This window comes from Coregonus lavaretus, assembly GCF_964263955.1.
Source record: "Coregonus lavaretus genome assembly, chromosome: 24".
Classification (NCBI taxonomy): Eukaryota; Metazoa; Chordata; class Actinopteri; order Salmoniformes; family Salmonidae; genus Coregonus; species Coregonus lavaretus.
This window is the reverse complement of record NC_140011.1, coordinates 18611709-18624999: the sequence shown is the minus strand read 5'-3', so window position 1 is coordinate 18624999 and position 13291 is coordinate 18611709. Positions and strand designations below refer to the sequence as shown.

The 13291-nt window shown below is 43.9% G+C and overlaps 1 protein-coding gene across 1 annotated transcript in view; it reads right to left on the bottom strand.

Annotated features, from left to right (window-relative positions):
- Positions 1-4072: 4072 nt before the first annotated feature.
- The window catches only part of LOC311099737 (NMDA receptor synaptonuclear signaling and neuronal migration factor-like), a gene marked incomplete at both ends in the record, with an annotated part of 37780 nt that continues 28561 nt past the window's right edge, over positions 4073-13291 (bottom strand). Inside the window, 2 exons of the mRNA XM_084140474.1 lie at positions 4073-4170; positions 7272-7347. Of these exons, the coding sequence (XP_083996600.1) occupies positions 4073-4170; positions 7272-7347 (174 nt within the window). The remainder of the gene's footprint in view (positions 4171-7271; positions 7348-13291) is intronic.

The following is a 13291-nucleotide window of genomic DNA, read 5'->3' as shown; positions in this document are numbered from 1 at the left end:
GAGAGAGAGAGAGAGAGAGAGAGAGAGAGAGAGAGAGAGAGAGAGAGAGAGAGAGAGAGAAAGAGAGAGAGAGAGAGAGAGAGAGAGAGAGAGCGAGCGAGAGAGAGAGACAGAGAGAGAGAGACAGAGAGAGAGAGAGGAAAGAGAGAGAGAGAGAGACAGAGAGAGAGAGATGAGACAGAGAGAGAGAGAGAGAGAGAGAGAGAGACGAGAGAGCAGAGAAGAGAGAGAGAGAGAGGGAGGAGGGAGAGAGAGAGAGAGAGAGAGAGAGAGAGAGAGAGAGGGAAGAGAGAGAGAGAGAGAGAGAGAGAGAGAGAGAGAGAGAGAGAGAGAGAGAGAGGGAAGATGGGGGATACATAGAATTGATCACTCAGGTGGAGATAAGGGACCTAAAATGAGCAGAAAACCAGAATAAATACTCCATCACTGCATCCATCCCCTTATCTTTCTGTCTGTAAGCTTCTGAAAAGAGTGTAACGTCATAACGCCAATGTTCGACAAAGGAATACACGTCATCAGCCCAACAGATGAAATGATACTGCAAGGCACGATCAGTTTTCTCTGAGAATATCCAACAAAAAGTCATTTTGTTGAAGCAACCCCTTACTCTTCTTTCCCCTTTTATTCAAAAAGTTCTAACCCCCTCATCTCACTCAATGCTAGTCTCTGTAGACTCCCATAGCGTTGTAGTGTGCAGTCTGCATAGTGCGTCATCAGTGCAGACTTCCTTTCCAAGCAAATCACTCAATTATGTTAAATATACCTGTTCACTGACCCTGCTATGGATATGACACAGGGTCACTGGAATTCGTCTTTTCTCCAATGGACTTAGGAGCGGAGTTTGAGCAGAGTAGGAGATGGCCTTTCAGGTTCAAAGAAACCAGCTTTAGCACTCTGAAATAGGGCTCTTCCAGCACAACGCCGTTAATACTTGCTTTAATAAAATGACAAGACATGAATAAAACAAAAAGAGGCACACTCTGGTCTCAATTTCAACAGGACATTTTACTGGAAAATATGCTTTAAAAACCATTATGTACAAGTCAATGCCAATTGTGTACATCGTTTCTCTCAGTAGATTTAATGGATGCCCTTAACATAGCCAACTTTACTCAAAAAGGCATTTTCTCCCTCCAAATACCATGAGGGTAAAGTACAATGAAAGGCTCACTACACAGATTTGCTTTCGATGTTGGTCATTTCAAATGAGTCATATCACCAGTAGAGATATACAGTGTGTATTTTATTGTTGATATCTACATTGGTCTACCTCATAAAATGCATTGAGAATCAGAATGCTCCAAATAAACAAATTATCACATTGTCTTAAATGACTCATAGATTATAATTGAGTGTAGACTACTTGCTATAGAATAAAACAGACATACAAAAGGCTGTGGATTTCTTCATGGAACTAAATATCAATCATGGGGCTTTCCTTCCCCTCCCCAAAAGATAATGGTCGCATTCCTGGCTGACTACTTTGCCGACATTGCGTTGCATCAACCAATGGTTGTGTGCCAGGCCATCGATTGTACAGTCGGGCTTCAGATTGCTGTATCATATGATGTTGTTTGCTGATATGTTAAACACCTATCCAGGCATTGTGAGATCTGACATGGGTGTGTCTGCAATGTAGTCAGCCTGGAACGCGGCCATAATCCACCAGGTGGGCGGGCTGTATGCCTCACCAATGTGTCATCAAGCAATCATCCTCTAACTAAGCCAATCATCTTCCAGCTGAGCCAGCCACCGGCCATCTCTGAGTGGGCAGCGGAGGGAGGAGTGGGAGGATGCAGAGGAGGAGAGGAGGGAAGAGGTGGCTAAAGAGCAGACCTACTGGGCTTCGTTCCAAATGGCACGCTCTTTCCTTTATAGTGCACTACTTTTGACCAAAGCCCATGTCTACAAGGCAGGCATAAGAAACAGCATCATCCTCTGTCTGAGCTCCTATGAGACCTGAAAAAAAACAAGCATTTTATTTTGTTTTCCCTCAGTGCCTAGAACTCTGAAGTGTACAGTACAGTGAGTCGCTGCACATTAAGCCCTGTTGTTAGCAAGAGAGTTTCAAAAAGAGTGTGACATCAATCATTTTAGGGCATTCTCAACTTTCTTACTCCCCCTCCCCCCCATCTCTTCCATGTTGCTGCTACAAACCACAGATCGAGGAGAAATACGTCTGTGGATTCTCACTCTGTGCTCTATACCATACCATATACAGTAACATTAATAGAGGCAAGAAGCAAATCACTTAAATGATTAGGTAAAACAAATCCTCATTTATTTTTTATATATTTCTTTTTAATACGTTCTTATGTTTTCCCTAACACTTTATATTTCCCTCACACTATATATTGAAAAGGTAACAGTATAGTCATAGAAATGGATGTTCCATAAAGGATGAGATACGGGTAGAGTGAGAGACACAGTATTGCTGTTTGCATCCTTAATTAGATGTAGCAACGAAGGCTTATATGAACTACAGAGAAAAGAACAGAAGAGTACCTATTGAACTTCTGCTGACTGCTGAGTCAGAGTCTGGGTTACATGACTCAGACTCCAACAGTGAGCAGACAATGCGTTGGCATCTTTTGCTATATCTGAGGGATGACATCGATATCCACCACTCAACTCTTCACCCTCAAGAACATGAAAAAGGACAACAGAACAGCCACACAAAAGAAGACGAATGTGTTATGTTTGCGTTAACTTGGCGTCGACAGAGAACAGCTAGCTGTGCAGGGAATAATGCTGTGTGTGTGAGCTGGATGGCTTTGACTAGTGTGGAGTTATGTCTTTTAGATGTCCCCTGGCCATCCTCTGGCTATCTGACTGCCTGCCCCCAGTGTTCTTGATACAGTAGTTTTATGGTGTGATACTGATGAACATGCACACACACACACGCACGCACGCACACACACACACACACACACATAATACTCTCCCCTCAGTGCATTACAGCACATAACTCTGCGGACACCTACCAAGAGCCCCAGGACACCTACCAAGAGCCCCAGGACACCTACCAAGAGCCCCAGGACACCTACCAAGAGCCCCAGACGGCTCCTTAATAGCTTGGAATGCTGGAAGATCAGACCAATTCCTTAAGTGCCTATTTTCTGACTGGACTAAGGCCCAGTGGAGAAAGGGGTGCTGGGGGGGAGCCAGAACTGTCTAACTGATGGTGAGAGCAACCAACAGGGTTGTGGCTAGATGGAGTACAGCTACGGACATCATCCCTACACTTTTGGCTCTGGAGCTGAATCAGTTGAAATAGATAGAAGATACATGAGATATACATTCATCCCAAGCAATGGCAATGATGATTACAATATCTGGTAGAGTAGGGGATCAAACAAACAGAGATTATTTCATGGTTAAAACCTGAGTTATTGAAGAGAGTCCAGAAGAAACAGCAAACATAAATGATGTATCATATTGTTATATAGCGAGAATTTGCATGACTAGAGCTAGACTATATTCATGTGATGTATACATACACATCTATATATGGATTTAATTATGCTTTTCCAATCCAGATTCTCTGAGAGGTCCAACCAAAACAGAACCAAACAACTGCCCTTTAAAGTATAACTGTGCTATAAGCACCTCAAACATCAAAAATAAAAATACATGTTTTTATTCCTCATTTCATGATGGAGAGAGCAAGAGCACAGAAGATCCCTTCATCCCCCTTCTCCATCTTCAGGTCTTGTTGTCCTTCTAGCATCCCTTCTGCTTGGTTTCTCTCTTTTTGACCCTCGACCTTTGTGGTTGCGTAGGCGGTGAAGAGGAGGGTTGAAATAAATAATGGGTGACACACACAGCACCATGACAGCTGCTATGTCACCCACCCTCCTCCTATACCTCCTCTCTATCACCACTCTCCCTCTACTCTTCTCCCTCCTCTTCTTCTTCACCCCTCTCTCCCAGTCCTGGATGAAAGCAGGTATGATGGGTGTTACAGTGGGGTTGAGCAGTAAGGTTGAGTTGAGCAGTGGTGTTCAGTGGGTCCTCCTGCCCCAGTATACACTGTATGAATGCTACAGGGCTGACTTGACTTGGAGTCCCGTCACAAAAGATCCTCGTAGTCCAGGAGTTTGGAGTGCTGGCGGGTTTTCCACAGACGGAAGAGACGGAAGTCAAAGTACATCTCAATCATCTCTTTTCCTAGATAAAAGAAGGTATAGTAAAGGTTCAATTATGCATTTCACTTCAGGGTACCGTACCTAGTTATTAATACAAGGAATGTGCTAATTTGGATGTTGCCCTCAAGCGATTCCACCTTAAAGCGGCAATCAGCAGTTAAAACAATAACAAAGTATTTGTTTTGGTAAAAAGCTGTGGCATAGGGCTGGAGAAATGTAACCACTCTCAAATTCATAGACAGAGCTATGACCATCCATGATATCAAAATGATAGTTTTAACCATGTTTGAGGCTATATAGTGTTTGTTTACATATACTTTGTTTATAAACATTGGAGTAAAACAAGCTTATATTTTGGGTTCTGATGGGGTACAACAGTTGAACCAAGCTCACGAGGCATTTATAAGTTATATTCTTCAAGAATCAATGGGTCCATATCATTGATTAATAAGTCCAAAAATTGATGTAGCAACTGTAGCAAATGTTGAATGTGATAATAATCTCTTTAACTTTTGACTTGTTATTCTCAAGAACAATATAATTTACAATGAATGGTTCAACTTCTATCATCTATCATTGTGTGTTGACACTGTGTCATTCACTGTTCAGGGAGCACCCAGCTAGCGCATAAAGTTCTGAGAATCATATGTTTCTTAAGGCCATGATACACCGGCAATTTGGAGAGGCAATATTGCTGAGCAATGTTGCCAGCAATGTTTGCTGCAACTATTTTACATTGAAAATGAGCAACTTTTTATTATCTGGGGAATCTTGATCAGCAGCGCCACCTAGTGGGCAATTTGTAGGAATGCTCCAATCAGAGCACAGATATTGGTCATGTGATCAGTCTGCTGTTCCAAAATATTTAGGAAAACATGGCAACCGTTTTTGAACTGAAGTGAGAAAAAAATCTACTCCCATGTTGGAGTGAGATGTTGGCCATTCACGTCTCTTATGTTTCTCCACTACAATATTATATCCACTACAATATTATATCATGATACATTATTACATACATACTGTGTTCAGTTTGTCATGTTTCACTGACAGAAATATCCACGGTGGTGCACATGTTAATCGATTAGCATGCTAACTGCAATCCATGCTAAGTCAACTGGCTTACCTGGTTAAATAAAATAAAGGTGAAATAAAAAATAAGTCAATGGGACAAACAGGCTAATTCGTTAGCTAGCTAGCCATGTAGATTTTACATTCATTTTTCGTTTTAGAAAACTAGCTACTAGCTGGTTAGCTTACCATTTACACTTCCTTGCTTAGAATTGTGAAGTAAAACGTTTTCTAAATCTAGTAATCCTTACGTCTGCGTTTGTAGTAAGTTTGAGTGGATGCCCAGGGCAGGGGCAACACCTCTTTGTTGTTTGTTTGTTAGCTGATAAATTCCAGTACAGATGTGGCAGTCAACAGCCAACAATAAGCTATAGGAGATTTGTAAATCAATGGGGAAATTGAGTTTTAAGTTGATATATGCTGCTTCATACGAAATATATTATTCATGTCCATGTTGCTCATTGCTCATCATTGCTCCAGTGTCTCATAACCCACTCTGTTGCCAGCATTGCCTCAAAAGAATTGCCAGTGTATCATGGCCTTTAGAGCTTGGTGAGAGTGTGGTTGTCATATGGTAATTTGAACACAACCTTCCCATAACTTTTTGGGAATGGTACAGGAGTTGCTTGGCTTTGGAACATTCTCAGGAACTTCACAAAAAAAACATAGTTTCTTGGTATTTCATTACTTTAACAGAACGTCTCCTAAAAGTTCAAACATGCTTACATTTAATTTAAATGTTGGTAATGTTCTAGAAACGTTCTCCAACTGGTTTGATACTGGGAATCATCTCAAATAGTTCAGAGAACATTAAGAAACAACGTTCTTCTGTGGGAATTTTAGTACTTCAGCATAATGTTTCCTATAGGTTTCCTCGTGGTTCTATTGAAGGTATGTTCTCAAATTGTTTCAAGAACGTTAAGAAACAACGTTCTTCTGTGGGAATTTTAGTACTTCAGCATAACGTTTCCTACAGGTTTCCTCATGGTTCTATTTAAAGTCATGTTTTCAAGTTGTTCGGAGAATGTTAAGAACACTTTACATAAAAACAACAAGAACAACTTTAGTAACGTTCAGAGAACGTTCTAAGAATGTTATTTAAAAACATATACATTCCGTTCTCAGCATCAACAACACTAATTGGCCACGCCTGATCTTAATGAGTGCTTGTTTGCTTTGAAATGGGGTCTGTTTGAATAGACAAAATGAACAGCTTTGTATGCGTAAAACAACATGGCATGCTAGCTCCATCCTGGTGGCGCAGTGGACTAATTCCATAGATAGAGAACAGAAGATTAGTTTCCATGTGTCCTATCTGTACTTGGAGTAAAAAAACAGTTAACCCAAAATAAGCTAGCAGTGTTTTTAAAAGTCTTATTGAAACATTCAATGAACGTTTTAAGGAAGTTATTCAAAAACCTCCAAATAACCTATAATTTCCATTCTTAGAGCGTTAATAAAACCACCCAGGAAAACATTAAAAGAACCTCCCTGCAACCTAAAAAGAAATGTTCCCAAAACATGCAAAATGTTCCCTTCTGTTCTCAGAATGTTGAAAAAAAGTTCAATTTTACAGGTCATAAAACACATGTCTTCATTCCCACAACCAAATGTGCTAGCTGGGTAGGTTCGTTTGACCCTCTCCACAGTAAGCCACTGCCTGCCAATTACCTTGCAGACCTTATCTAACACACACCACAATATCACATCACCCAGTGTGTATAAGAGTGGGAAAGGTAGAGAGGGAGGGAAGGAGAGAGGGAGGGTGGGTGGGAGAGGCAGACAAGATAGTCCAGTTACAGTGAATGGACCCAAAGGAGTGACAGAAAAAGAAATGAAAAGGAGAACAAATGAAGAAAGAGAGATAGTGTTAGCAGAGGGAATTAATGAAGAATGAAGAATGTGAGGGACAGAGAGAGAGGAGAAGGAGAAATAATGGCATTTTTCATTGAGGGAACAAGTCCATCAATAAAAGCTATTGCTGGTTGTGTATATGTGTGTGTGTTTGTGCGTGTGTCTGTGTGCGCGTGTGTGTGTGTCGCTGACAGTCCTCACCCTGCGCAGACAGCTCCAGTGGCGACTCAAATTCGATGGAGTAAGGCCTCATCAGGTTCTTCAACTTCTGGAACAGCTGTTGGCCAAAGATAAGAACAGACACCAATTAATCCTCCAGCCTGGCTCTCCCTCCTCACCAGGGGGGCCTGGACCTCGAAAGGACCCAGCTCCAAGCTTTTAGGCTATGGCAAACTCCGCATTCATCCAAGATGGGTGACAGGAAGGGCAAATGAGAGAGAGAGAGAGTGTCTGTGTCTGTGTGTGTGTGTGTATGTGTGTGTGTGTGTGTGTGTGTGATTGTGTGTGTGTGTGAGTGTGTGTGTGTATGAGAAAATGTTTCAAAGGCACCCAGTGATTGCCAGTCTCTGTGCTTTGCTTCTTCTGTATAAACAACATGATGCTGCACTCTGGGATGACACTCTGAGGAACACACTTCTTTCATACTCGCCGTTGGAGACTTGCGCTCGGGGAGAATCAAATAATTAACTCATCTGTAATTTAATGGGCTCTAGAAGCGCTGGCTGACAACTCTCATTTTGGGAGCCTTTGCTTTAGTTTTTTATTGAAGCTAGCTTGATTTCTCTTCATCGAGCACAATGGTCTCAACTCAGCAGCAAGCCCATCCTAGCTGTTTTTCTGCCAATCTGTCTCCCAGTAAAAACACCTTGCCAATACACATAGAATGCTAATGTACTGGGGGTAATGAGTCAAGGCCAAGAGGGAGAATTCTAAGAACCAGATTCCCAGATCCTGAATTCTGAGGATACGAGTACTTGAAGTGTAAATGATGATGCATCACCCAGTCAATATGTCAAATCAAAATCAAATCAAATGTTGTTGGTCACATACATATAATTAGCAGATGTTATTGCGGGTGTAGCGAAATGCTTGTGTTCCTAGCTCCAACAGTGCAGTAGTATCTAACAATTCACAACAATACACACATCTAAAAGTAAACTAATGGAATTAAGAAATATATAAATACTAGGACGAGCAATGTCGGAGTGGCATTGACTAAAACACAGTAGAATAGAATACAGTATTTACATATGAGATGAGTAAAGCAGTATGTAAACATTATTAAAGTGACTAGTGTTCCATTATTAAAGTGGCCAGTGATTCCAAGTCTATGTATATAGTTCAGCAGCCTCTAAGGTGCAGGGTTGAGTAACTGGGTGGAAGCCGGTTAGTGATGGCTATTTAACAGTCTGATGGCATTGAGATAGAAGCTGTTTTTCAGTCTCTCTGTCCCAATGTTTATGCATCTGTACTGACCTCGCCTTCTGGATGATAGCGGGGTGAATAGGCCATGGCTCGGGTGGTTGATGTCCTTGATGATCTTTTTGGCCTTTCTGTGACATCGGGTGCTGTAGGTGTCCTGGAGGGCAGGCAGTGTGCCCCCAGTGATGCGTTGGGCAGACCGCACCACGCTCTGGAGAGCCCTGCAGTTGCAGGCAGTGCAGTTGCCGTACCAGGCGGTGATACAGCCCGATAGGATGCTCTCAATTGTGCATCTGTAAAAGTTTGTGAGGGTCTTAGGGGCCAAGCCAAATGTATTCAGCCTCCTGAGGTTGAAGAGGTGCTGTTGCGTTTTCTTCACCACACTGTCTGTGTGGGTGTACCATTTCAGATTGTCAGTGATGTGTACGCCGAGGAACTTGAAGCTTTCCACCTTCTCCACTTCGGTCCCATCTATGCGGATAGGGGCGTGCTCCCTCTGCAGTTTCCTGAAGTCCATGATCAGCTCCTTCGTTTTGTTGACGTTGAGGGAGAGGTTATTTTCATGGCCCTCACCTCCTCCCTGTAGGCTGTCTCGTCATTGTTGGTAATCAGGCCTACTACTGTTGTGTTGTCTGCAAACTTGATGACTGAGTTGGAGGCGTGCGTGGCCACGCAGTCATGGGTGAACAAGGAGTACAGGAGGAGGCTGAGCACGCACCCTTGTGGGGCCCCTGTGTTGAGGATCAGCGAAGTGGAGGTGTTGTTTCCTTACTTCACCACCTAGGGGCGGCCCGTCAGGAAGTCCAGGACCCAGTTGCACAGGGCGGGGTTCAGACCCAGGGCCCCGAGATTAATGATGAGCTTGGAGGGTACTATGGTGTTGAAGGCTGAACTATAGTTAATGAACAGCATTCTGACATAGGTATTCCTCTTGTCCAGATGAAATAGTGCAGTGTGCAGAGCGATGGCGATTGCATCGTCTATGGATTTATTGGGGCGGTAAGCAAATTGAAGTGGGTCTAGGGTGTCAGGTAAGGTAGAGGTGATATGAGCCTTAACTAGCCTCTCAAAGCACTTCAAGCGCTACCGTTCAAAAGTTTGGGGTCACTTAGAAATGTCCTTGTTTTCGAAAGAAAAGCCATTATTTTGTCCATTAAAATAACATCAAATTGATCAGAAATACAGTGTAGACATTGTTAATGTTGTAAATGGCTATTGTAGTGGAAACGTATGATTCTTAATGGAATATCTCATATGCGTACAGACGCCCATTATCAGCAACCATCAGTCCTGTGTTCCAATGGCACATTGTGTTTGCTAATCCAAGTTTATCATTTTAAAAGGCTAATTGATCATTAGAAAACCCTTTTGCAATTATGTTAGCACAGCTGAAAACTGTTGTGCTGATTAAAGAAGCAATAAAACTGGCCTCCATGTGACTAGTTGAGTATCTGGAGCATCAGCAATTGTGGGTTCGTTTACAGGATCAAAATGGCCAGAAACAAATAACTTTCTTCTGAAACGCATCAGTCTATACTTGTTCTAAGAAATGAAGGCTATTCCATGCGAGAAATTGCCAAGAAACTGAAGATCTCGTACAACGCTGTGTACTACTCCCTTCACAGAACAGCACAAACTGGCTCTAACCAGAATAGAAAGAGGAGTGGGAGGCCCCGGTGCACAACTGAGCAAGAGGACAAATACATTAGAGTGTCTAGTTTGAGAAACAGACGCCTCACAGGTCCTCAACTGGCAGCTTCATTAAATAGTACACGCAAAACACCAGTCTCAACGTCAACAGTGAAGAGGCGACTCCGGGATGCTGACCTAGGCAGAGTTGCAAAAAAAAGACTGGCCAATAAAAATAAAAGATTAAGATGGACAAAAGAACACACACTGGACTTTTTCTTTGCAACTCTGCCTAGGTCAGCATCCCGGAGTCGCCTCTTCACTGTTGACGTTGAGACTGGTGTTTTGCGGGTACTATTTAATGAAGCTGCCAGGCGGATTACCAGGACGTGTACTCCGAGCATGCGCTGACCAACTGGCAAGTGTCTTCACTGACATTTTCAACATGTCCCTGACTGAGTCTGTAATACCAACATGTTCCAAGCAGACCACCATAGTCCCTGTGCCCAAGGACACTAAGATAACATGCCTAAATTACTACCGACCTGTAGCACTCACATCTGTAGCCATGAAGTGCTTTGAAAGGCTGGTCATGGCTCACATCAACACCATTATCCCAGAAACCCTAGACCCACTCCAATTTGCATACCGCCCCAACAGAGCATAATTACTTTCCCATTGTTCCTCAACTGTAGTGTATGATAGACAATTTTCTAGCTCTGAGTCTCTACTTTTATCCAATGTAAAAAACACAATTTCAAATTTAGCTACATAAGACCGAATCGAGCCGGTCGGTCACAAATTTGCTTTGTTAAAATCCCCAGCTACAATAAATGCGGCCTCAGGATATGTGGTTTCTAGTTTGCATAAAGTCCAGTGTGGTTCCTTGAGGGCCATCGTGGTATCGGCTTGAGGGGGGATATACACGGCTGTGACTATAACTGAAGAGAATTCTCTTGGGAGGTAATACGGTCGGCATTTGATTGTAAGGTATTCTAGGTTGGGTGAACAAAAGGACTCAAGTATCTGTATGTTATCACAATCACACCATGAGTAGTTAATCATGAAACATACAACCCCGCCTTTCTTCTTCCCGATGAACTGAGAACCCAGCTGGCTGTATGGATGGGGACATGAGAGAGCCATGATTCCATGAAACAGAGTATGTTACAGTCCCTGATGTCTCTCTGGAAAGTGTGCCTGCCTCCTGAGTCGGACTAGAAGTCCACTCCGAATACCTCTTCTCCGCCGGCGGCGTCTTGGAGCAGCCTCTGGGATAAGTTCAATTGCCCTTGGGGGTACGAACAAATGATCCAATTAGGGAAAGTCGTATTCCTGCTCGTAATGCTGGTGAGTTACCGCCGCTCTGATATACAAAAGTTATTTCTGGCTGTATGTAATAATGTAAGAAATAACACCAAAAAAAAAAATAATACTGCAAAGTTGCTTAGGAGCTAGAAGCAGAGCTTCCATGTTTGTCGGCGCCATTCTACGTCATTTTAATAAATGTAAGCTGTATTCTGAGAAGGCTTTTAGATCTTCTCAGAGTGTGTCCAGTGGAGCAGCAACCATGACCTGACTAACACTGAGAGGGGGAGGAGTGGAGAGGAAGTGTGGAGAGGAGGAGTGGAGAGGAGGAGTGGAGAGGAGGAGGGGAGAGGAGGAGTGGAGAGGAAGTGTGGAGAGGAGGAGTGGAGAGGAGGAGGGGAGAGGAGGAGTGGAGAGGAGGAGTGGAGAGGAAGTGTGGAGAGGAGGAGTGGAGAGGAAGTGTGGAGAGGAGGAGTGGAGAGGAGGAGGGGAGAGGAGGAGGGGAGAGGAGGAGGGGAGAGGAGGAGGGGAGAGGAGATGGGGAGAGGAGGAGTGGAGAGGAGGAGTGAAGAGGAGTGAAGAGGAGTGGATGTTCTAACTGTCACAGCTGATTAGTTCTGCATCTCTCTCACACATATGCATGCACAAGCACACGCTCAGGCACACACACGCACACACTCCTCACATACACCTATGCACACATATTCATGCAACAACAACAAAAAAACGTCAGCCAGGCACTACAGTACGATTCAGAAACCAAGGTCACATATGTGTTTTCACCATCATATATGTATAAAGTGCACACGATCACTTTCATAACCTGTGACATCACATGTCTGTTTCAGTGGGCTCTAGAACCCCAGTCAGACACATAAAGAGAGAGGAGACAGCCAGGAAGAGGGCAGAGCAGAGCCTGGGAGACTAGATGGAGGGCTCTGGGGATGTGAGGGCTGTTTGTAATGCTTATGCAGACAGTGAGCCTGGCCCTGCATGTGCTGTACACTCCCCTTAACATCTTTACAACACAGATACACCAGAGAGCACTTCACATTCATGTAACCAACGATGCCAAGCACTTTGGCAGACACAACAGAAGCCCACAGAGTTGTGTCAGCACTGGCCCCATGTGGATTTATGAGAGTGTGTGTATGTGTGTGTGTGTGTGCCTGTATGTGTGTGTCTAAGTGGACAATGGCATAGCAGCCTCTCCCCTGTCACAGTTACTTGGCCCCTGTGCCCCTCTGCTAAAACTCAGGATGAGATAATGGACTCTTACAGGTAAGAGGGAGAGAAGTAGGGAGAGAGGAGGGAGAGAAGTAGGGAGAGATGAGGGAGAGAAGTACGGAGAGAAGAGGGAGAGAAGTAGGGAGAGAGGAGGGAGAGAAGATGGAGAGAAGTAGGGAGAGAGGACGGAGAGAAGGAGGGAGAGAAGTAGGGAGAAAGGAGGGAGAGAAGTAGGGAGAGAGGAGGGAGAGAAGTAGGGAGATAGGAGGGAGAGAAGTAGGGAGAGAAGGTGGGAGAGAAGTAGGGAGAGAGGAGGGATAGAAGTAGTGAAAGAGGAGGGAGAGAAGGAGGGAGAGCAGTAGGGAGAGAGGAGGGAGAGAAGTAGGGAGAGAAGGAGGGAGAGAAGTAGGGAGAGAGGAGGGAGAGAAGTAGGGAGAGAGGAGGGAGAGTGAGGGAGAGAAGTACGGAGAGAAGAGGGAGAGAAGTAGGGAGAGAGGAGGGAGAGAAGATGGAGAGAAGTAGGGAGAGAGGACGGAGAGAAGGAGGGAGAGAAGTAGGGAGAAAGGAGGGAGAGAAGTAGGGAGAGAGGAGGGAGAGAAGTAGGGAGAGAGGAGGGAGAGAAGTAGGGAGAGAAG